The sequence below is a fragment of the Cnephaeus nilssonii genome (assembly GCF_951640355.1).
Source record: "Cnephaeus nilssonii genome assembly, chromosome: 18".
Taxonomy (NCBI): domain Eukaryota; kingdom Metazoa; phylum Chordata; class Mammalia; order Chiroptera; family Vespertilionidae; genus Cnephaeus; species Cnephaeus nilssonii.
Window position 1 is genome coordinate 5,110,597 of NC_137089.1, and position 20,468 is coordinate 5,131,064.

At 48.5% G+C, this 20,468-nt stretch overlaps 1 protein-coding gene across 1 annotated transcript in view; it reads left to right on the forward strand.

Annotated features, from left to right (window-relative positions):
• ASAP1 (ArfGAP with SH3 domain, ankyrin repeat and PH domain 1) overlaps nt 1–20,468 on the forward strand; it is a 217,895-nt gene that overhangs the window by 177,959 nt on the left and 19,468 nt on the right. Inside the window, exons 12-20 of the mRNA XM_079796332.1 lie at nt 2,909–3,009; nt 4,093–4,162; nt 9,144–9,231; nt 10,701–10,749; nt 13,308–13,471; nt 15,804–15,937; nt 18,153–18,244; nt 19,517–19,703; nt 19,933–20,018. Coding sequence (XP_079652458.1) covers nt 2,909–3,009; nt 4,093–4,162; nt 9,144–9,231; nt 10,701–10,749; nt 13,308–13,471; nt 15,804–15,937; nt 18,153–18,244; nt 19,517–19,703; nt 19,933–20,018 — 971 coding nt within the window. The remainder of the gene's footprint in view (nt 1–2,908; nt 3,010–4,092; nt 4,163–9,143; nt 9,232–10,700; nt 10,750–13,307; nt 13,472–15,803; nt 15,938–18,152; nt 18,245–19,516; nt 19,704–19,932; nt 20,019–20,468) is intronic.

The following is a 20,468-nucleotide window of genomic DNA, read 5'->3' on the forward strand; positions in this document are numbered from 1 at the left end:
TTCATTTGCATTTTCTTTCCTGAATACGTGTTGGTTTTTATTATGCTGGCAAAGGATTCAGAACCTATTTCATCCCCTCAATTTTGTTCTCTCTTGTTTTTATTTAGTGTTAACAGTTCTCCGAGGTTTTCTTTCTCAGAAAGGAAAGCCCTCTTTTCATGTATCTGGAGTGCAAGCTGAATGGCCATTATTTCTCAAAGTGCAGAAAGCATCGTGTGTATGACTTTCTTAAGCCATAAAACTCATTAGCACTTAATTTGGGATTGCTTCATGCTAGACTTCTGAAATATACTGCTTCTTCCCTGTTCGGGCTAATGGAATAATGTTCTGAGGTCAGAGCCTAGAGTTCAGCCACTTCCTTTACCTTTAAAAGCATCTTTGTCTAACGTGAAGCAAGGCCCATGCGATATGTTTGTTATCCACAATTTAGAGTGTATTTAGGCTTTTAATAATTCTATGTAAGGGATGTCTAACGGTATATTCACAGGATGTAATAGTTTTCCTAAGTTATCGACATCTAAATTCTTCTTAAATATGTAAGCGCTTTCATTTTTAAAGCATAGGACTTATTTTAAAGGTTAGCAAATGGACTGAGGTTGGAGAGGCATAATTTTTAAATGCAAATGAAAAAATCATAATTTTAAATCCCGACAGAGCAGGAATTATGTGGGCAGACACAGAGAAAGTGCAGTTTGGTGAAAGAGTGCCAACTTTTAATAAGAATTGGAATCCAAGGAGAGCTTCGATTTTGTGCTTAATGTTCTGGAGGTAGAGGGATGGCGAAGATCCCCGAGCTCAAGCCCATAGCTTAGCGACTTTGATGCAGTTTCGTTGGGTTCAGGCAGACAGTTCTGTGGATTTCAGGATCTGGCCTCGTGTTTTGTCCCACACCTCCACTCTCTCCAGCTCCATCCTATTCTCCGTCCTAATTGTGTCCCTACTGTAGTTCCCGGGACTGTCACTAGGGGCGCTGTAGAGGCAGGCTGCTCTCTGCTGTCCCTAGGTCTGATCTCCAGCCAGAGGCCTGGGCACGCCTGTCAGGGAGGCCAGCGTCAGCCAAGTCCCGTGGAGTCCCAGGCTCTGGGCCCTGGTGAGACTCAGCTGCAGGGGACCGGGCCGGTTAAAGACAAAGAAGTGACTCGGGTTAAGAGAATGACTAAAGTTTGCAACCTGTTTAGTAGACTCAGCTGCCTAGAAAGGCGCAGTCAGCCTCGTGGCCTCCGCTCGGGAGAGCACAGTGAGTGGGGGTGGGTGAGTCCTCACCTCAGAGATGGGCTGTGTCCCAGTCAGTGTCCTCAGGGCCTGCATGGTGCCCGGATGCCGGGGTTCGGGGCGCGCTTCTGAGCACAGAACTCATCACATGTAGAACAGCCTTAAAGGAGTGTTGTCCTGCCTGAGGCCAGAAAGCGGCTCCTGCCCTCAGGCCTGTTGTGCACCGGCCATCAGTACGCCCCCAGGCTCACGGAGCTTCCCGCAGCCTCTCCATCCCTCCTCCAGGGCTGCTTCGGGACTGGATAGATTAAGTTCTCTTCACTCGGAAAAGCAAAACAAAAAGAACCCTTCTGAAATTTGTTGGGGCTTTTTTTTTTTTTTAATCCTCACCCAAGGATATGTTTTGGATTGATCCTAGAGAGGGGGGGAGAAACATGGATGTAGGAGAGAAACATCAATCGGTTGCCTTCCATACGCACCCCGCCCGGAGATGGACCCTGAAACCTGGGTATGTGCCCTGACTGGGAATCAAGCCCGTGACCCTTTGCGGCTCCGGACAGCGCTCCAACCAACTGAGCTGTGGCTCTGTGGAGATTTCCTAAGTCATTCCCTCTGGGCCTCACTGGGGTGCTGATCTCTGTGCACACACTTTGAGGTTTGTCAGCCGTGTTATCTTGGGAATGTGTACCTCCAGTTTCTCCACTTTGCCTTTTTTCTGCTCTCACTCAAATGGCCTGAAATAAAATTTAATTAACACATATTTTATTGTGCCAAAGTTTATCATGGTCCTAAAGATGCGTGTATATGAGTTTGTTCCAGCGTCACCTTTATAATGATGTTTTCTCTGTATGTTATAAAAAGTGCTTAAATTGTGAGTGATAAGACTGTCAATGAAATTAACTATATTTTCAAATGTTCTGCCTCTTTTTCTCTGTTGCTTTTGCCCTTCCTGATCGAAGTCTAGGAGAGTAAGTCCCCGCTGTTGGTGAGAATGTGTTGTCCTGTTTCTGTGTTTGCGGCCCCGTTTCTCGTTGTACAGTTGGTTCCCCGTTAGATTACCCCCTGCATTTCCCCAGCAACGACGGTCTGGCGGTGCCGTCTTTACAAAAACCCCGCGAAGCTCAGTGGCGCCCTGACTTGAAGTCAAGCTCGGTGGCATCCGTGTTGTCCTCGACCCGTGTCACCCTTTTCATTACACAGTACACTTGTCCCTGCAATAGATTTTTTTTTTTTTAATTAAAAGCGTGGTTGTAGGTATATTTTGCAGAGCACTAGTTAGTTCCAGAGCAAGAACTTCATAGCAGTTCTTCCTCCCTTCCCCAGAAGGTGCCTTCTTGTCCCACGCCCCGCAGAGTGTGCGCTGGGACGAGGCACACCCAGGCCAGAGCACTTGCCTTCCGGTTGCATGGGCTTGGTTTTGCGGTCCCTCGCGTGCCTGCCTGGCTGCCGGTGTGAACGGGTGTCGTCATAGAATGGTCCCCTGCATGTTTGAAGCCGAGCTGGGATCTGAACTGGCGCTAGGAGGCCCGGACCCCAGGCCCCAGCTCCGCCTTGAACTTGCTTGTGACTGCCCGGCTTCCTCTAGAGTAAAGGCCAGGACCTGGCCGCCCGCGGGCCGAGGCTCAGCGGCGGAGCAGAGGCAGGGACGTGAGAGGCGTCTCCAGCGTGTGACTCACCTGTGACTCGTCTCTCCTAGGATTCCCAGAGCCGCCAGGGTGGGTACAGCATGCACCAGCTCCAGGGCAACAAGGAATATGGCAGCGAGAAGAAGGGCTACCTGCTGAAGAAGAGTGACGGGTACGTGCAGACCCCTCCTCGGGCCTGTGTGCCTAAGCTCACTTCCTGAGCATCAGGGTGGATTGCCTACGGGCTCTCCCGCCTCCCACGTGGCAAAGACACTTACAGTGAGTCCGAGATGAGCCTGCTGCCTCGAGGAGGCAGTGACTATTCGATGTCCCTGTTTGGCACCTGAGACTTGTGACGCGCAGGGTTAGGAAGGCAGGAACCGAGGAGGACGTGACTTCTTGATCCCCCGTCCCCCCGCCCCCCTGCTTTTATTCCTTGCAGTTTCTCTGCCTGGGGTGCCCACCTGGCCGCCCAGACCCCAACCTTGGGTGTCAGCCTTGACTCCGATCTTCCCTCTTCCATCACAGCCCGCTTAGCAGCAGCCCCTGCCGTTTCTAACGAGAAACAGTACATTTCTTGCGGTCTCTGCTGTCCCGCTCTCGGGGCGGAGTCTCCTGTCGGCTCTGAGAGGCCCTCCAGGCCCTCCTCTGTATGTCACACACATATTTATTTACCCATAGAGTCGGAAATGCTTTTGAGGAGAGAGAGAGAGAAACATCAATGATGAGGGAGAATCGTTGATCAGCTGCTTCCTGCACACCCCACACTGGGGATCGAGTCCGCAACCTGGGCATGTGCCCTCACTGGGAATCGAAACCGTGACCTCCTGGGCGAGGTTTTTATTTTTAAACAATACCAGATCATACCTGAATTATCTTAAAACAACTTGCATTTCTCCATCAACGATACGCCTTAGAAACCTATACAAGTCACATGTATATGAGTACGTACCCACTTTCTTCCTTTAAACGCGTACAGGATACTCTATATAAAGGGCCCGTGGTGCTTTCGTTCCTCCTGCTGTCAGATGTCACTGCGGGCTCCTGCTTGCACTAGCAGAACCATGCTGTCCTGAGCCTCCTGGGCAGGCCTGCTCCTGAGTCCTTCCCCTGGGAGAGTGAGGGGCAGCTGAAGCGTTGTGGTTGGTGTGGCTCGGGTGGTTCCGTGTTGTAATGATGGTTATGTGTGACGCTGCATGACCACCTGTCCCCCAGTGAACAGACCCTAAACCAGCTTGTCTGCCTGGCTCTGCAGGATCCGCAAAGTGTGGCAGAGGAGGAAGTGCGCGGTCAAGAACGGGATGCTGACCATCTCCCACGCCACAGTAAGTGTGTCTGCGATCGCACGCTCGCCAGTCTGCCTCTGGGCCGCGTGGACTAGAAACTGGCAAACACGTGCTGTCACGGTGCCAGAATGTTCCCCAGGCTCGGGTATGTGTGGAGTCGGGTCGGATAGTTTGGGATATTACCTTGTCCTGCAGTGTCGGCCCTGCTGTGTTCTGTCACTCCACCAGGACTTTTCTTGTTTGAGGATATTTTTCCCATTAATTTTTAGAGAGAGTGGAAGGGCAGGGGAGAGACAGAGAGAGGGAAACATGGATGTGAGAGAGACACGTGGATTGGTTGCCTCCCGCATGTCCCCCGACAGGGGCCCAGGATAAACCTGAAACCAAGGTACATGCCCTTGACTGAGAATCGAACCCGAAACCCTTTGGTCCTCGGGCTGATGCTCAAACCACTGAGCCAAACCAGCCAGGGCTCTACCAGGACTTTTTACCTGTCCTCCCAAACCAAATCGGGTCTTCTCTTAGTTGATAATCGAATGTTTGGGGAGATAATACTGGTTGATGCGAAAAGCTAGTTTTCTGAATTACAAAGATGGCAGGGGATGTTCTTTGCCTGAAAAGGTAACGTAGGAAGTGAAACAACGCATGTAAAATATGTCCAGTCTTTTTCATTTGTTACTGTTTATTTAAATTACTCAGAAAGCCCACCATTATGTTAAAGGGCCTATAAATATAATCATGAATAATAAAATTGCCTCAATTATGACTCCCCATTTTTTAGTAACAAAGGCAATTTAATAGAAAGTGGAAAATAGCTAAGCTGTTATCACTTACATTCTATTTATCTTCAGGTTGTCAGCATATATACATACACATTGCATCCTTACAGTTGATGTCTATAATCTGTCTAGAGTTTTTGTTTTGTATCCCCCATTCCCAAGTAAAAGTCCTATCTCTACAAAATCCATACACTTGTCCAAAAGGTTCCCCCTTGGTGGTAGTCAAAGCCATCCACAGTGAGGCCATGAAATCACAATTTTGCTCTTTAAAATTAGCAAGAAATTATTTTTTAATTTTTAAAAATCATAATGGAAGATGTACCAAGCAGGACTGGAAATGGCAGAGTGCCGAGGTCGTTACAGAGGCCCAGGCAGGCGGAGTGAAGGCTCGTGGGTGAGCGCCAGCGTCCTGTGCCGGGCGATGCCCTCCTGTTCACTGCCCACAGGACAGGAGAAGTGAGCGCTGAGCCTGGAGTCCATCGGCGGGTTTCAGTATTCACAGCCGTGTGCAGATTTCCCGCTGATTGAGGAGGAAAGAAAACACCACTTATTAAAATACACGCGAGCTCGGGCCCAGCACGTCCTGGGTCCGTGGTCAGCTGTTTCCCGTAGCTGCTTGCTGGCGTGGACCACGTGTTTTCCAGACGTGCTTAGAGTGGGTAGAGGCTTAATAGCTGTCTTGTCAAATGAGTGAGTGGGTAGGGTTTTCAAATAGCCTTCTAAAATTTCTCTCTTCATCAATTATGAAAGTAAATAACTGAGGGGAAATCAGATGACCCGAGAATACATTAAGATATAATATATTTCTAACCCTTGCTCTGTTTCTAACCCTCACTCTCCTCAGAAAGAGATGTTCCAGGGACAGCGTGTGGCTGGCTTCCCGGGACAGCGTGTGGCTGGCTTCCCGGGCCTGCCCTGGAGCAGGAGGAGGGATGGGGCTTTGGGCCCCTCAAACCTGGCGGAGGCTCAGGCTCTGCCGTCGCCTTCCTGGGAGGTTGTGGGAACGTTAGTTAACCTCTCCACCCCCTCTCTCCATCGGAATTAGTGAAATAAACTGAAAAGACTTATCTCACAGGTGTATATGTAAGGCCCCTGGAATGCATTCCTTCGAGAAACATTTATTGAGTGCCTGCTTTATGCCGGGCACGTTTTAGTGAGCAAAACAGAAATGTGTGCTTTTGAGTGGAAGAAAGACAAGAAGCAAGTAAGGGGTGATAAGAGCCAGGAAGGTCAGGCAGCAGGGTGGGAGGGGAGGCTGGTCAGGCCGGGAAACACTCAGGACATTCGAACTCTGAGCCACCTGCACGAAGGGAGCAGGAGGTGGAGGCAAACAGGCAGTGCCTGACCCAGGAGGGAGCCTGACCCAGGACGGAGGGAGGCCAGTGCCCCGCCTGCCCAGCAGGGGGAGCAGCGGAGTAAGTGGCCGCAGGTGAAGTTTCAGGAGCCTGGAGGTCACATGCAGAGAGGTTTTTAGGAAGGGCTCCGTGAAAGTTTCCTCGCTCTTTTCCTTGCTCTTCTTTCTTTCCTGTTTCATCTGAACTGTTTCTGATGAATCCCAGGGCGAGTCATTTTAGCCTCACTCGGTTCTCCGCCTGCTGAGCCACCAGGAGAGGTTATGCCGGCTTTAATCAATACGCCTCCAGATCAGTGCTGAGCCCCGAGAGAGTGCTTTGAAATTCTGGAAAGTTATGCAAATCTGGAATGACTGTTATTACTGTAGTAATAACACCTGAGCCTCCGGGTGCCTTGGTCCAGGGACGCGGGTCGAGCACCCACTCCACTTTCTCATATTCCGGGCTCGGCACTGGCTGTGTCAGCTGCTTAGATCGTCAGAAATTCTGTGGGATTTTTTTTTTTTCTCCTCAAAGTCACACTTGGGGTGATGGGTCATTCGTCAGCTGTCTTGGGGGAGAACAAGCACTTAGGTAGGCTGTGTCTGTGTCCCTGAAGTTCACGTTGAGGCGGTCAAGGCCGTCCCGTGGGAATCCAATTATGAAATGGCTCAAAGAGTATCAGGCCCTTATCCTCGAGGCTTTCGGGCGCTGTGCTGTGAGGCAGTCTGTGCTTAGGGGTGAGCGGTGCTGTGTAATCCCCCGAATGAGTGAATACTGAACTGGAGTGTTTCTTCCTTTTTTTAAAGTTTTTCTATCTGTATTGGTTGTATCTGTTGGTAAGGTTGTTCAGAAACACTGGAGTAACGTGGATTTGGGACAAAAAAGAAACTGTCTAGTTAACCCTCTGCCACATTCAGATGTGAAATGTGTCTAGAAGAATCCTTAGGTTGTTCAAAGAGATTTCTCCTTCGGTTCAGAAACTTGAAACCTCTCATTATGCTTCATCAGCTTAAGCTTGGAAGTTCTTCCTTGCGTCTGGCTCCGGCCTCCGCCTGCAGTTCGAGTGCCTTTCTTCTTGGTCTGCGCAGATGGGAAACAGCTGCCTGCCGACCTGCCCGGAACAGCCTCGTGGGCTGGAAGATGCTTATTAAGTCGCTCCCTCGCCATCTTTCCTCGGCACTAAATAGTGCCTTTACCCATCTTCAAAGTTCCCATTTTCCAGTCCTTTAATCATCTCTCCATCTTCCCCAAGCTTTTCCACATCCTCCTGGACACGTGGATGCCAAACTGGAGCACAGCATGCTACAGAGAGCCCGTTCCCTGGCATGGCTGCCTTCTCGGGCCATCAAGTGCCCTGTCATTCATCGGGGAAAGCCAAGCAGGCGCGCTGCAGGACGGACAGCTCCTTTCACAGCGGCCGGGCCTGGGTGTGGGTGCAGCATGCAGTCCCGGGGCCCCCGCCTCCTCACTGGGGATCTGGCATGCAGTGTGTCCTCTCAGGCGGGACTCTCCTGGCAGGGCTCTCCCGGTTTCCATGTCTACGTCAGACGCACGTGTGAGGAGCCTCAGATACCTCGGCTCTCACTTCCGCCCGGACAGCTTGCTTTGGAGCAGATGGGCACAGGCCAAGGGGCTTGTTTTCTGTGTCGAATCTCATTGAGACCCCAGAGAAGGAAGATCTCGAAAATTGTCCAGAGAGCACAAGAAGGTGGACAAGAGATGAAGTGTCCGTTGCTCATCGCTGAGACTGAGAACTGCAGCGTGTCATTGAATTGGTCTCGAACACGTGCCATCTCTGTCGTTCAGGGCTTCGCTTGGTCACATTGTGGCGTCTCCCTACCTCCTCCCCCGCCCCCCTCTGTTTTTTCTAAAAACTTGGGGTGCTTGGTGGGAAAGTTGCTGGCATGGGGATTTTGAGAATCCTAAGTGTCAGTGGGCTTCCGGTCCTGCCCAGCCTGGGCACTCCGACGCTTCAGTCCGTTGTCAGCTCTTGCAGGAAGCAGACAGGCCGGCCTCGGCATTGGCCAGCATGTGACCCTGAACAGATGCAGGCGGGAGGTCAAGAACGAGTGTTGACCAGAATGATTCCATGGCAAGGCTCCACTTAGGCAAAGCCTAAATTAACCTGGCTGTGCACACACTACAGGGTCTGTGTAAATGATACATGTGACCAAGAGATTTGCTGATAGATCTGTGATGTGAAATCCCGGCTAGATTTTCTGTCTTCAGAATTGGGGGCTCACTGAGCTGTGTCTCGAAGGTGGTAGTTGTCCTTGTACTTGAGAGAAGTTCTGTACATTCCACGTTGCAACCACAACTTGTGGATATCTGGGACACCAGGTTGGGGTGATTGTTGCCTGGGGACATTCTGAATGAATGAGTGAATGAATGAATGAATGGGATGTACTCCACTGCATTTCCCAGCAGGATACGGTATTGAAAGTGCTGACTCTTTGGCCTGGCTGTGCATGGGGTCCAGAAAGGTGCATTTCCATGGGCCGTGTCCACTCTTCATTTAAAGGTGGATTTTCCTGATTCCATTCTGATTAATCACCAATATAGTATTTATGTACAGTTAATAGACATTTGGAAGACCACCAGATTTTTTTTTCTTTTTTAATGAGATTCAGAATCCTGATTGTCTGAGTAAGACTATCACATCTGGCCCTGGCCAAGTATCAGTTGGTTAGACCATTGTCCCAATGTGCCGAGGCTGCGGGTTCACTCCTCACTCGGGGTTCGTGCAAGAATCCACCAATGAATGCATAAATGAGTGAGCAACAGATTGAAGGGGGGAAAGACTTTTATCAAACTTGCTGCCTGAAACCGCATGCCTGCCCCGCAGGGCACCGGCCTGGCAGGCGGGGGAAGGTGCAGCAGGCAGCAGCTCCGTTTTCTCTGTTCCAGGCTAACAGGCAGCCAGCCAAGTTGAACCTCCTCACCTGCCAGGTGAAGCCGAATGCCGAGGACAAGAAGTCTTTTGACCTGATCTCACGTGAGTCCTTCTTCTTCTCTCCGGGGCCAGTCACTGTGGATCCTGACGTTGCCCATTTCCATTCCCAAGGACTGGTCTGTGCGAGGCTCTTTGCGGGGCATCTGAGCTGGATTCTGGAGCACCTATTGAAGTTCGGAGCCCCTGTGATTTTATGACCAAGAGGTTTCTTGGGTTATTAATGAGAAGTTGGATTTATAAGATGACTTCAAAAAGCCTAGACCTCTCCATTTCAGAACCTGTAGGTTATTAGGCTGTACACTGAGTGGCCAGATTATGATGATCTCTGAACGCATAATAATCTGGCCACTCAGTGTATATCCTATATAATAAAAGGCTAATATGCAAATTGTCCCCTCGACCAGGAGTTCGATTAGCAGGCAGCTGGCCAACCGCCCATGTCCCCTCCCCCTGGCCAGGCTGGTTGGACCCCAACCCATGCACAAATTCATGCACTGGGCCTCATACACACACACACACACACACACACAGAGTGGCCAGATTATTATGCGTTGAGAGATAATAATAATCTGGCCACTCAGTGTATAACTAGTCACCAGTTATTGAACATCCAATGTGTGCTGGGTGCTTTATATATGTTATTGCCGATCCTCACAAAAACCCCATTGGTGTCCTGTTTGACAGAAAACAGGCTCAGAGAGGTTCAGTTACTTATACAAGGTCACACAGCATTAAAGCAGAGATTCAGCTGAAACTCTTGGGCTATACTACCCATAGCATGTTCTTGGGCATAAACAACCCCTCTAGGAGATGGGGGTGTGAATACCTAGCCTGGAGCGGCCACATAGTGCGTGACTGGCTAGTTAAGTGAGGGTTAGTGTGACCTCACTGTGTTGAAGCGTTCTAGCGGATTCTGAGTTTTAAGCAAGAGCTTCCCTTATATTCACCTGCCCAGACTATCGAGGTTAGGGCACTCCCTCCTTCCCTGGGCAGCGGCCTGAAGGGGACCGTCGAGCAAGGTCAGGCCCTCTTTCTTGAAGCTGACCCTCGCAGAGAGCAGCCCGGCAGGGCAGCTTTTGGACTGAGCCCTGCTGTCAGAGCTGCCCTGCAAGTCAGGCACTACATCCGAAAAGGAAAGTCCTTTTTGAAGGAAACACAATAGAAGGCAAGTTGAGAATGAAAAGTAAAATACGGCCTTGGCAGCTGGCACTCTGCAGGCTGCCGCTGGAACCCGCTCGAGCAGGCAGGCCCCTCCCCCTCCCACTTCTTTTTCCTAAGTGCCAGGTATTGGCAGCTATTTTACTGCATTCCTGGGGCACTTTAGAAAAATAGTATTGACAACATGAGTTGTGTAGCTGCTAAAAAAAAATGGCGTAAAAACAAAATAATTTTAAAACCCTACTTTTACTCTGGGTTTTTTTGTTTGTTTTTAGGAACTTGCAAAATTTACATTAGACCTGAAGGTATTCTGCTTTCTAAGGTCTCACGTTGTTTTCTCCTTTGTATTTTAGATAATAGGACGTATCACTTTCAGGCAGAAGACGAGCAGGATTACGTAGCGTAAGTAGTTTTGAGCTAATGGCACCACGCGCCTCCGTCCTGTACAACATGCGGAAAGATTTCCGTTATGACTCAACACCGCCCCTGGCGGTTCCCCAGGCCAGCTTCTCTCCTCTGGGCCAGCCCACGCTGCTCTCTCTGTTCTGCATTCGCCTCCCAAGTTACACCGAGGCAGTTTCTTTCTTGTGGGAAAGTGTCCAGTGAAACTGAACGAAGAAATCACTTCTCACCGAGGAAGGAGGAAGGAGCAGTAGAAAGAGCAGCTGGCCTGACCCCTGGTCCCAGCTCTGCCCCTTTTGAAAGTGTTAAAATAACAATCGTGCATTCTTCTTGTTCTTATATTTTGTATGCCTGTTACTCTAAAACAATTGAAAGGTTTTTTTTTTCTTTAATTGTCAGAAATAGCTATCTTGATTCTCCACCCTTTTGAAATGTAGCCATTCCTTTTCACCAAATTTGAATTGTTCCTTCAGAGAATTCATTGTCCTTTATATTCGTATTTTCTGATTATCATGACAGACTTCTTTATTTCCTTACTTGTCACCAGCTCTTGAATAAAGAGGCAAAAGTGGCATAACAGAAGGAACTCTAAAAAAGGGAGCCATTAGAAGTGGTTTCCGTCCCAGCCGGACACCAGTCCACTGTGGACCCGGGCGAGTGGGTTAGCCTCTCTGGGTTTCATGTTCCTCATGTGTAAGGTGTTAGAGGCCCTGGGAGGCGGGCTGGAGGGTTGCGTTTAAAAAATTCTAAGTACTTGGCACATAGTAGGTGTTTGTAATACTAAATAGGCAGAACATTGAAATGCTTAAGGAAAGCAAAACAGAGACCCTGCAGTCAGTGAAAACGTTAATAAGCTCAGTGCCAAGGATAACATGTGGTGTCCGGTTCTGTTGAATCCAGTCTCTTAAACTATTTTTAACAAATCTATTTGTAGTTTGTAACTTGAGACTAAACGATAGAAAATATGCATTTTAATTTAAAAGGTATTAAGTGAGATCCCCCCGCACACCCCATCCCTAGAGTGTTGGTTTTGAGGTGTAGTTTTCCACATCACAGTAGAAAAACTAAAACTGCAAATGCATTTCTCACAACAAACTTAAGGTGAGCGCCACCTAGAGTCAAAGGCATGAATTGCAGCTCACAGACTCCACATAATTTGGTTTGTCCTTTAATTCCTTCCCATTGCTGTCTCTATTACTAATTCAAAACCGTTTGTAGCTAGTCCTTTGTTTCATATCCATTTGATCCTACAAGACACCAAAAAAACTACAGACTCAGTTCTGGACCTCTGTATTCTCTGCTGAGAATAGATATTACCTGACTCTGCAGTCGGTGAGAACAAACTGTGATTGGGACATGTTTTTTCTTTTCTTCTTAAAAAAGTAAATTTGGCTCTTTTTCCTCATCCATGAAAGTGATACAAGCTCCCTATATATGGAAAATTATATAAAGACACAGAGTCAGGTGATCCATCTATCCATTTTCCTACAGAAGGTCACTCAGGGACAACCAGTATTATCATTTTATGAATTTCTTTCTAGCTGTTTTTCCCCCAAACAAAAATATATAATCCGTACATACATTTAAATTTGGGGTTATATCATGCAAAAGTTTTTCCTATTTATTTCACAAAATATTACATTGTGAGCATTTCCCCAAAGTCATTTAAAAATTAGTAAAAATTACATTTCAGTAGCTGGGTTATTTCAGGCCTTATTAATCAGCCCCCTGTTGTTGGACACTTAGGTTATCCTATGCACAGGTTGGTGCATACGATAACCTAAGTGCCCAACAAAAATGTTTTTTGCTCAATACATACTGTGATCATACTGTATATGTCATTTAATAGCCTTCACTTTTTATTTTATATTAAAATGCCAGCATGTTTCCATATTAATATACCTTTTTCATAACATAAATTTTCTTTTTTTTTTTTCTAATTTTTATTTATTTATTTTAGAGAGGGGGGAAGCGGGAGAGAAACATCAATGTGCTGTTCCACCCATATACACATTTATTGGTTGATTCCCGTATGTGCCCTGACCGGGGATTGAACCACAACCGTGGTGTATCGGGATGATGCTCTAACCACCTGAGCCACGCGGCCAGGGCTCCTGAGCATACATTTTCACGACTGCTAATGAAATGCCCCGTTTATTTCCACGCCAAGGGCCCTCCCTGAGCTGGCCTCCAGAGGACAGATGCCTTTGGCCGAGCTCTTTCCTGCCTCCTGTCACCAGTTCTCTCTCATCCTCGCCTTGGGCTGCTCCCTCGCTGAGTCCTCTTCCTTCAGACGTCCATTGTTCTGTCCAGATGTTCCTGCAGGTCCTCGGTGACAGAGACCTCCGCCTCCCTCGTCTGTTCCTCTCATCGCCCGTTCTCTCTGACTCGCTGCTCTCCATTCTTTCATCCTTTTTCCTTTAGGTTGAATTCCTTTCCTTTTCTTCCTCCTTTATTGTTATGGGGGTGCGGTGTCTCTTGGTATTTCTTGGCGAAGTCAGATTTGTTGCTGTGTAAGGAGAAAACAGTGTCTGTCTCCTTCCCCTGTTTGACCACAGATGGATATCGGTGCTGACAAACAGCAAAGAGGAGGCCCTGACCATGGCCTTCCGCGGAGAGCAGAGCACGGGCGAGAACAGCCTGGAAGACCTGACCAAAGCCATCATCGAGGACGTCCAGCGGCTGCCTGGCAACGATGTCTGCTGCGACTGCGGCTCCTCAGGTCTGTGTCCCCGAAGCAGAGCTGGCTCGTCCATCGCCTCTGCTCTTCCTGCGGAAGATGCGTGAGCTAGGGATCTAAAACCCTGGCCTCCTTACGGACACGCCCAGCACGGTTCCCAGCGTGAATGACCCTAGAAAGCTCCCACCTGCTCTCCCCACATGGTCCCCTGCCAAAATGCCACCTTTCCTGGTGAGGCCCAGTTCAATGGCACCAGGGGCAGCATGGGGAGAGCACTGGACCTGGATCCATCATCCTGGCTTTGAATCGCCAGCCTGCCCTCACAGCCTGGACGGCCTCACGCCGAGTCCCTTTACTGTTCTGATCTTCAGGTTCCTCATCCTAAAAATTGGACAAGAAACCCCAGTTCTCACCAAGACTTAATGAAATAGTGTATATGGGGCTGACACGTGGGACCTCACTTTTCTTCCTGCCTAGTGACACCTCTCATCCTCTGTATCACCTGGGTGTCACCTCCCCGCAAACTGCTATTTCCAAATAGCATCTGTGTCACCTAGAAGCTGACAGTAGCTCACAGTTACTCAGTGCTTCATAAGGATCATGCCAGTTGTTTTGCTTATATTATCTTATTGAATCTTCACAGAAGTTCTGTGAGCAAGATACTAATATTATCCCCATTTTACAGAGGAAGAAATGGGAGCTCAGAGGGCACATGACTAGGAGGGGGGTCAGAACATGGGTGCAAACCTGTAGTTCTTAAACATTATAGCCTACGATGTTTTACCTGTGAAAATGGGTTTCTCTATCCCACCTACCATAGGCCCCTCGGAGACACGACTCGTTTCTTGCCCCTTGCGTGAGGTGTGGGATAGGCACTCACTGGGTGGAGGACATGGCAGAGGAGGGTAGATGCCCGGGTATTGACCCATGGGAAGGAAGCTGGCCCACAGAGGTTCGGGTAATAGAAATATTAGTTCCTGCTGTTCTGGAGCCTTTCGGTTGTAGGAACAGAGGCCTAAGGTCTCTGAGAGGCCTAAGCTCTTACCCACAGGCACTTGCGGACAAGCCGTCACCGTGATGATAGGCTCATGGGAGTTGTGACTCAAGGTTAAAGATGCCTGCAGAGCAGGCATGTCAAACTCAAAGGCTGACACGGGCCAAATAAACACGGTTTAAGTATGTGTGGGCCGCAAAAAAACAAAAGCTTCAATTTTCATAGAAACATAGATTAATTTCGATAGAGACATGCTGAATACAAAGGGCTGAAATAAATGAGTAATTGTTAACATAAAATAATTAAACATTTTAATAAAAATGAACATTTTTTCTTGAACATTAATTTACCAGACACTGAATAACTGCACAAATTAATAAGCGTAACGCAAATAAACCTATTTTTCTTGTTCTCCGAAAGTGGAATATTTCCTGTTGCTCACACCAAACAAGTCAGTCCAAGACTAATGACGAGGCCATCGGCTGCTAAAATTTTCGCTGCTAGTATTGGTGGGGAGAAATGGTGCGCCTATGCGTAAGGTGCATAGGGAAATTAATGCAACACGATTATAGTAATTAGTCATTCACGAACGTTGTAGTTCGTTATTACTAATGATGTATAACAGGATATTGTAAAAATCCTGTATAATAAAAGGCTAATATGCAAATCGACCGAACGGCGGAATGACAAGCGCTGCTCAGCCAGAAGCCGGGGTTCACGGCTGGCGAGCACAGCGGTGGTGGTGGGAGTCTCTTCCAATTCCGTGGCAGTCAGACATCCCCCGAGGGCTCCCGGACTGCGAGAGGGTGCAGGCTGGGCTGAGGGACCCTTCCCCCCCCCCCACCCAGTGCATGAATTTCATGCACCGGGCCTCTAGTTAAGTTATAAAATTTTTATTAAAATATTTTTTACATGCCGTTATATTGGCTGGGCTGCAAAATATTCATTGTGGGCCGCCTGAGCCGCAGGCGGCGAGTTTGACACGCTTGCTGCGGAGCCTGTCCCTGTGCTGGACTGCGGGTCTGCAGCCGTCCCTGTCGGGGAGGGAGCACCCCCACCAGGCCTGCGGGTGTGTCCTAAGACCTCATGGAAGTCTTCCCCACGCTTCACGAGAATAAAGAACTTCATTTGGTTTTCAATTCAATATATTGAAAGGAAATTTTTTAAAAAACGTGTCGTATTACACTTTTTGCTCTCTAACAAGCTATTGGTGTTCATCATGGGCCCTCGGCCAGATGCAAGCATCTATCTATGTCTTCCATTTAAATCTTCCCCCATAATTCTTTCATGTTTGACCACTGTTGTTTTAGCATCCTCTGTAGTTGGCACACTAAAACTAGATACTTTGTTTATTCACTGTCTTCACAATCCTTTCCACAGAACCCACCTGGCTTTCAACCAACCTGGGTATTTTGACCTGCATAGAATGTTCTGGAATCCACAGGGAAATGGGGGTCCATATTTCCCGCATTCAGTCTTTGGAACTAGACAAGCTGGGAACTTCTGAACTCTTGGTGAGTAGTGACCTGTACTTGGGAAGAAAACTTTATACGTTTATTGTCGTGAATATATTTAGCATGTTGCTTTGAGGTTTCTGTTTCTGGTGAGTACACAGATTTCTACTTCCTGGATGTTGTTTAATTTGCATCGATATTTAAGATGAGAATTTTGTGGTGTGTAATGTTGATGTTTCCGTTTCCCGTGCGAAGAACTGGTGAGTCACACATTTCCATACTCAGTTCAGCTACTGGCTCTCTCTTCTGGGGTGGGCTTTTTCAAAGCTGTTTTCTTCTTTCAGAATCAGTCTCACATGATTCACTGAAAAGCAATAAAGGGAGGCGAGCGCTGAACTCCCACATTCGCCTTACCCAGGGGCTTATGTTATCCGAAACAGTGACCTAAGAGTTTCTCTCTGCTTTTACTTTTTGTAAGTTTCTAAAAGTACACGTGAATTGCGAGTGGCCTGTTAGCTCCTGTCCTAAAACCAGTCACTCCTACGTCTTGACTTCTTTAGGTAGGAAGGGAAGGCCTGTGCAGGTGGGGGTTACCACCTGCCCTTCCCATCATGATTCACCCAAATTTGGAGCCTTATCAGGTCCCCCCAGTACATAGATCCAGTCAGGAAGGCGCCCTGGGCATCTCCCAAAATGCCTGAGGTCATAAGCCCTGTCTTGCCAAATTTGAACCTGGTGGGCTGGGAATTATACTAACTGGTCTTTAACAGTGAAAGCGCAGGACGTGAAATAGGCTCCGTCTCAGACCCAAGGCCCTTGAGCAAAACCTGAGTGAGCCTGGCTCCACAGCCGGAAGCCCAGCTCTCAGGGGCTTGTCTGGCGCACAGCACCCCAGAGTCAGTCACCCAGCCGGCAGCCGTGTCGTCTGAACACCCCTCAAAAGCAATGGGGGTCTGTCTTGGGTGTAGGAGCCCCTTGATTTAGGAAGTAGGAGACTTAGGAAGTGTTCTGATACCGGCTCCCTAATCACTCAGGACCGGAGGGGAAAGGCTCAGGGCTAACACTGAAACTTCCTCCTCTAGTGTGGGTCTCCTTGACTCATCAGTGAAACCCAGTGTGACAGCTAGAAACAGGAAGAGTCCATGTGATGAACTCAAGCCTTTCCCCAGAGACTGCTGTCAGGAACGTTTCTTACACTTTCTGTTGATTCCCACATTCTCTGAGGACCTTCAGGGTAGATGTTTTTGGAGGGTTCTTGAACCCAGAAGCATGGAGCTTCTTCAGTAGTTGCCTGCCACATCTTTTTTTTTTTTTTTAAATATATTTTATTGATTTTTTACAGAGAGGAAGGGAGAGGAATAGAGAGTTAGAAACATCCATCAGCTGCCTCCTGCACACCCCCCACTGGGGATGTGCCCGCAACCAAGGTACATGCCCTTGACCGGAATCGAACCTGGGACCCTCACTCCGCAGGCCGACATTCTATCCACTGAGCCAAGCCGGTTACGGCCGCATCTTTTTTCTTTATAATCTTCACCTGAGGATATTTTTCCTTTGCCTTCAGATAGAGTGGAAGGGAAGAAGGAGGGAGGAGAGGGCAGGAGGGAGGGAGAGAACGAGAGACATCAATTGGTTGCCTCCCGCTCATGCTCCAGCAGGGGCCAGGGAACGAACTTGCAACCCAGGTATGAGCCCTTGACTGGGAGTCAAACCCGCAACCCTTTGGTTCGTGGGCTGACACTCCAACCATTGAGCCACACCGGCCAGGGCGGCATCTTAATTTGTATCCCCAATATAAAGGAATCCCAAATTCTTTTCTGTCCAATAGAGTAAATCCCCTCACCCAAAAATGAGGCACGGTGGTGATTGCAGAGCTATTATTGTTCATTAAGCATTTAACCTAGATTCATATGTGGAGCCTGCTGTGTCGGATTCAGATGGGGTGTGTGTGTGTGTGTGTGTGTGTGTGTGTGTGTGTGTAGAACCACGTCCTATGTTGTTCTAGCGTTTATCACACTGTATTTGTAAAAATCATTAGTTTTCTTACCAGTGGCCCCTCTAGTCGATTAGCTCCTCCGGGAGGGAACAGGGAAATCCCATCTCTGTGTTTCCAGCACTGAAGCCTGGCACATAGTAAGTGCTCAGCAAGTACTTGCTGACCAGGTGGATGGATGGTTTGTATCCTGAGTCAAGTGAAGGAAGGTACATATTCAGCAATAATGGGGAACTTTTAAACCAGTAGTAACGAGTTCGCTGCGTTGTGTTTATGTTACAGCTGGCCAAGACCATTGGGAACAATAGTTTCAATGATATTATGGAAGCAAATTTACCCAGCCCCTCACCGAAACCTACCCCAATGAGTGACATGTGAGTACTTCTACCATACTGAGTTCTTTACCATCTGTCATTGTTTTTCAACCCTCCCAAAAATCATCTTAGTGGTTATAGTACCCCCTCCCCCACCTCCCAAGAGGAAACCCCATTATGAGGAAAAAGCAGAGCAAAGAAACGTATTTCGAAACCTGCTTCTGGAATGCCGGGTTATTTTCAGCATCACCTCCCCCTCGGGAGTCGCGGCTGCTCGGAGGGTAAAGCGTCATGAGGACGATTCTCTAAATCACGCCTGTTGTGATAAATAGGAGACACAACAGCAGCGGGAGACGCCTGTCGGGTTGGCAAAGGTCCAGATGCGTGACAGCCCCCGCGGCGAGACTGTGGGGAGACAGATGTCCCAGAGTCCCCGGTGCTGCTGCTGGGATCCAGGTGGCACGCTGCCCGTGAGGAGCGCGCTCGCTGTATTTGTCACAGTCAGAACTGTGTTTACCTTTGACTCAGCAGGCCCTCTTCGGGGGGTTCGTTCCCGTTGTGTCAGAGAGGAAGATGAGGGACAAAGCGAGCATCCTTCTATAGGCATCTGACGACACGCTTCATGGCTGGCTGCCTGGCTTGGGAAGGAGGAGGGGGCGTGGGAATGAGTATCGAATCCCTCTGCTCACAGGCATGCCGTCCAGACTCAGGAACTGAATTGTGGGCATATTTGCTGATCTATCCCTCACGTTTGAACTCTCACAATTTACTGTCTGGACTCAGACACCAAATAGATTTGGACAGCGACCGATACATAACCACACACTTATTTGAAATTGTGTTTGCTTGAAGAAACCCGGGAAAAGACTAGTACCCAGCAAACTGGGTACTAGTGCTTAGTCTGGGTGGTGTGACTGAGACCCCTCAGTAAACACCTTCTGGTATCATTTTTAGTTTTGAGTCAAGTGAATCTTTAAACCTATTCAAAAACTTTTACATTGACTTTGCACTTGAAATTTGTTTAATACTGTGGGTGACTAGGAAGAAAGATATCATTCTTCTCGCCATCAGCGAAGGTTTTGTGCAGCAGACGCCTGCCTACATGTCAGACCAGCCCTTCCTACATGGTTGTGGGCACCAAATTCACAAAACTATTATGGGGCGCATCCAAGCAACACGGTTCTTCCACTGTGAACTCAGCAGATCTCCCAATAGGTCTTTAATGGAGTATCTTAACTAAAATAACTCTTCTCAAAAAGCAGTTGGTCTGCAAAGAGGTAACCCTTTCTCAGCCCTGGGAAATGACGCTGCTGTGCCTCACGCTCTGTTTAGGACTGCACGGAAGGAGTACATCACGGCGAAGTATGTGGATCATCGGTTTTCGAGGAAGACCTGTTCCTCTCCGTCAGCTAAACTGAATGAACTGATGGAGGCCGTGAGGTCCCGGGACCTACTTGCACTCGTCCAGGTCTACGCGGAAGGCGTGGAGCTCATGGAGCCGCTGCTGGAGCCCGGGCAGGTGAGGCTGCGCTGACGTCATCGGATCGAGAGGAACATGGGCAGTCCGTTCCAAAGACGACTCGTTATTATAATGAGGCTGTAACACACCAAGTGCCCCGTCTAAATCAGGACAATCTGAGAGGGGAGGGGGGCTGTTAATAATTACTTGGGGGTAACGATGTGGAAGAAACTGCTCTAGACCAAGGAGGACATGCGACCGCCTGTTTATACTTACCTGTCCTTTTCAGGAGCTCGGGGAGACCGCCCTTCATCTTGCAGTCCGAACTGCAGACCAGACATCTCTCCATTTGGTTGACTTCCTTGTCCAAAACTGGTATGGTTTCTGTTTCCTCTGAATGGGCCTTGTAAGTTAGCACAGACCAGTCCTGTTAGCAACCACGATCAGTAATCAGCATGCCCTTCTGTAACAAGCCAGATACTACTTTAGGCTTTGCAGGCCATGAGGTCTCTGTCGCAGATGTTCAACACTGCCATTGCAGCAGGAAAGCAGCCATTGGCAGTATGCAAATGAGTGTACGTGGGCATGTTCCAATAAAACTTTATTTACAAAAACAAACGGAGGGCCAGAGAAGGCCTGCAGCTATGGTTTACCAACCCCTGATCCTGTCTCTGGGTCCAAAACCTCCTGCGCTAGGGAGGTTGGGAAAGAAAAGACTTAACAGGGCAGGTCCACGGGATGTTCATTGTAAGACAGCAGTGTGTGGCTGACTCGGTCGCTGATTCGAACTTGGGACGTGCTAATAGGAGTGTAATAGTCAGCACA